At 48.8% G+C, this 4,047-nt stretch overlaps 1 protein-coding gene across 1 annotated transcript; it reads right to left on the reverse strand.

Annotated features, from left to right (window-relative positions):
- Positions 1-357: 357 nt before the first annotated feature.
- LOC124692989 (diacylglycerol O-acyltransferase 2D-like) lies at positions 358-3,282 on the reverse strand. The gene is made up of 9 exons (XM_047226425.1): positions 2,902-3,282; positions 2,713-2,787; positions 2,543-2,628; positions 2,292-2,398; positions 2,010-2,165; positions 1,795-1,881; positions 1,438-1,535; positions 1,208-1,295; positions 358-822 (listed from the first exon to the last, which is right to left on the reverse strand). Exons 1-9 carry the CDS (start codon positions 3,093-3,095, stop codon positions 721-723), a joined length of 993 nt encoding a protein of 330 aa, XP_047082381.1. The 5' UTR covers positions 3,096-3,282; the 3' UTR covers positions 358-720.
- Positions 3,283-4,047: the final 765 nt, after the last annotated feature.

The raw sequence follows: 4,047 nt of genomic DNA on the forward strand, positions 1-4,047 counted from the left end.
CTAGGCCAAGTCTCAGCGGTGGCGCAGTGGAGACGATGGAGGAGCTTGACGAGGAGGCACGCGTTTTGGGTGGCGATGGAGCGCACACCGAGGCCGCCCTCCTCTTTTGGCCGGCAGACCTGTTCCCATGCCACGAGACATTTTTTACAATTTTAGTTTACGAGTTCTGATCTGCGCCGGCCATTTTACGATCCGAATACACGAGTTCGGTGAACTGAACTTCACTTTTTTAGTTCGCATTTTTACGGGCTCTGCTAGAGATGCTCTAAGTCAATTTATCAAGTTGAAGGTGAGGCATTTCAATTTAGATTTCAAATAAAACCCTAAGGTCAGAAAATGACTCCTGCACCCTCGAGAGCATTCTCTTTCACTTGCATTTCTTCCTGAAGTTGGCACAGCCTTGATTTTCCCAGTTATTACTCAGAGCACGCTGAGGCAACTCTGAATTAAGCTCAGGGATGGGGTGCTAAGATGATATACTACATGTTATCAAGTTTGATCCTTTCTGCTACTCCCCACCGAAACCAACATATGGTAATTGAAAGTACAGAAACTCCTGAGCGCTTTATGGGCAAACAAATATACATTTTTTACATCCAGCTGCTTGAACTTCACATATTAGGAGCAACTGTATCATTGTGATGGCTCTTGAAATGAAACACACTCCAGCTTCAGTGAACACATCTTGCAAGAGCTTATGTTCGGATGATGGAACAGCCGTCATAGTACTCTTAATTTGAGTTTGTCATATCCGGCTTTCGTCTTGTACTTTTCGAATAGTTCTTGCATCGCAACAACAAACTGTTCATGAACCTCATTTATCTGTAAACCAAGGCATACTCCACTTTAGAATCTTAAACAATACATTATTCCAAAACTTTTTTTCACAGTGGTGAAGCAATATAAACTTATAAAACACTGTCCCCAGCGATTAACAGATAATACTTTGGTTCAGATAGAGTCCAAAATGAGAAACAAAAATGCGTACCAATGAGGGGGTCCAACAGTGTCATTATTTTATTGTTTATTAACAGGGGATTTAACCCATAGAATGCACAAATGACCGTATGGGTTATGACTGGTGCATATCCTCTCATTTTCCAGTTATGTTTGATGGCAAGGCACATTCACATTGCTCAAAAAATAAAAATTGGTCGGAAGTTAGAAAAATAACAATCATTGATAGAATACCCAGAATGATTCTCACCTCATCATAGGTAGGCTGAGGATTTTTCTTAACCTCAATTGGTTTTCCAACAACCAGATGCAACGGTGTGGCAAAAGGGATGGGGGTCCTGTGTTACAATGTGCAAGTTAGGCCATGCAAACTCTTGAATGCCAATAAGAATGCTGAACACAAATTAGTTTCCATATATACAAAATTCAAATCAGTGGTAATGTACAGAAAAAAGATGACATGTAGATGAACTGCCATACCCGAATTTACCCCAGAAGATAATCGGAGTAAACTTAATTGCTCTAGCAATCTTGACAATTAACTTGCCACCTGGCCTCCACCACTTATACACAGAGCCCTAATAGACAGTAGGACGAAAAATAAGCAGATTGAATACCATGAAATAATTTACTGACGGTGCAAACAAAGATTCAAAAGTAGATGAACTTCAGAGCATAAGATCTGTTAAACAATTTCACTGAATTTAGGGCGTATTCTTTCCAAAGTTAGGTAGCCTCTTCAAGTTTGCAACCATCCACTTCCATCAGTATTTATTAGGCACCCATGAATGAAAGCAACAATATCGCGTAGTATCATGTGGCAAGAAGTGGCGTTACCTGTCCGAAGCAGAAAACGGGGACTAAAGGAGAACCTGTCTCCATAGCTATCTTAACAAAACCTTTCCTTGATTTGAGAAAAACAACCTGTCAATTGCAAAAAAGTGTTCATCATTATCACATTCCGTAAAAACAATATATTGGTTTCACCTAGCGTGACACTTGATAAAATGCAATATTCTCATTGACCACGCAAGAAAAAAAGCCCTGCAAACCTCAGAATCATGATCCATGTGAAGTATCTCCTGCACACCTCCAGGCACAATGATGCAAGTGTAACCAGCACCAAGGTAGGAGTAAAAGCTCTTCCTCGACGCAGGAACCAGACCCAACCACGTCCATATCTGCCTCAAGAACGGGGTGTAGAACACCTAACACCAACCAGACGCTCACCAGTTAAGAGCACAGCTACTAACAGCTTACTTGAAGACCGAATTCAATTTGACGCGGACAATGTGCTTGTGGAGTAGGAAGGAAATCAGGGGTATGGTCCTCACCGCGCTGCTTGCGAGAACCTTTATTTTCGGCAATGGCATGAATCCAACAAGGTCAATAAGGGCGCCCAAGCCGATGGGCAGAACAGAGTGGGGTTCATAGCCGAACACTGCAAGAAACAGAACGCTGGATTCAGAAATCCATCCGGGGGAGGCTGCCTACCATCTCTCTGCGCATCTTTTACTTGACTTCTTTTAGCAGAAAAAGGGTAAGTAGTTGTGATGATTCAAGCATCCGGAGACGGAAAGCTCACCGTAGGCTCTTTTGGGGTCGAAGGCTTGGTAGTCCTCCACATGTAGAGTGACTGGGAAGTGGCCGATGACGTTTTGGCTTACGAACCTGCAGCAGATGCGTCCTCCGGATGTGAGATCCAGCCATCAATGCAGGGGGTCGAGGAAAGAATCGAAACAGGGGGAAGCGAACCTGGCGATCTTGCGGCCAATCCTGCTCTTGTCGCTGACGGGCACGAGCATGAAGAAGAGCTGCGTGGCGAGCACCCTGCACCACCGAACACCAGGATGAGCGGATGGGTCTGGCTATTAGCCGGCAACAACAGCAGCAGAAGCAAAGAGCCAAGGGGGAGGAGAAGGGGAAGCGGATCAGTGGACTGACATGGCGGCGATGCGGCGTGGGAGGAGGAAGAGGGCGGCGAGGAGGAGGAGGACGTTGAAGTGGATGGCCCCCAGCCAGAGCGCCAGCGCGACCGTGGTGCGCAGCCGCGAGTGGGCAGTGGCCCGGAACACCGTCGTCCCATCGGGCGCCGCCTCGGCCGCCCCGCCGTTGCTCAGGCCGTTCCCCGCGTCCATCCCGCCCGACGGGGGGGAGCTCCGAGGCCGGGGTCGGGGAGAGACAGAGAGCGCGAGAGGTTTCTTCTCGTGCGGAGCCCGGTTCTCCCGCGTGCGTCGCGCGCTCTCTGGACTCCCGTCCTCTCCGGCAGATTTTGTCCGCGCGCGCGGGCGGAGTCGTCCACCTCGATCTTTCCTTCCTGCCTGCCTGGCAGCTTGCCCGTGCCGTGCCGCCGTGCCGATCCTCGCCGCCCAGCCAGCGGCCGGAGGGCCGTCGGATGGCGCGCCCCGCCCACGCGGCCTCCTTTGCAGCCGGTGCCGTGCTCGTGCGCCGCTCTACGTTTGACCCTTTGCTTGATCGCACGGCGGCGTGTCGTGTGGGTGGCACGGTCTCTTCGTTTATTTATTTTCCCCGCACGAGGAACGCGCGATGCCGATGGATCAACGCCCGGGCTGGGTCGGTACAGTACATGTACATCTACCGTATTGACTTGCAAAAACATGTGGAGGTCCATCCATCCATCCCAGTGATTTACCGTAACAAAACACTCTTTTCTTTCTTTCTTACAGAAAAGACCCCAAAGGTTTTGGAAACTACATTGCTCAAACAGCGGTGTGTACACAATTTATGAAGGACCCTAGAAAAAGCTACAATTACAGACAAGTCCCCACTCTTGGAAAACATGACCCCAACCGAAAAATACACTTACAATCTAGTTCTTCTTCGCCACATACCTAAAACCGTCGGCAACGGCAATACCACAGGGGACATGGCCACTCAGGGTAGAGCTATCAATGAGCCCAGCATCGAGATAGAAGATCCTCCGGACCCGGAGGAAAAAGCTCGAGTCGCCAACGCACCCCGAGCGCGGAGTGGCTGCAATCACCATGGATAACTTCGGCAGAGCACTTCAGTTGATGGACAGATCCAGGCTTCACCAAGGCAAGCCCATCTACCCCGTTGCTCCAGTTA

Source organism: Lolium rigidum, chromosome 2 (genome assembly GCF_022539505.1).
Source record: "Lolium rigidum isolate FL_2022 chromosome 2, APGP_CSIRO_Lrig_0.1, whole genome shotgun sequence".
Classification (NCBI taxonomy): Eukaryota; Viridiplantae; Streptophyta; class Magnoliopsida; order Poales; family Poaceae; genus Lolium; species Lolium rigidum.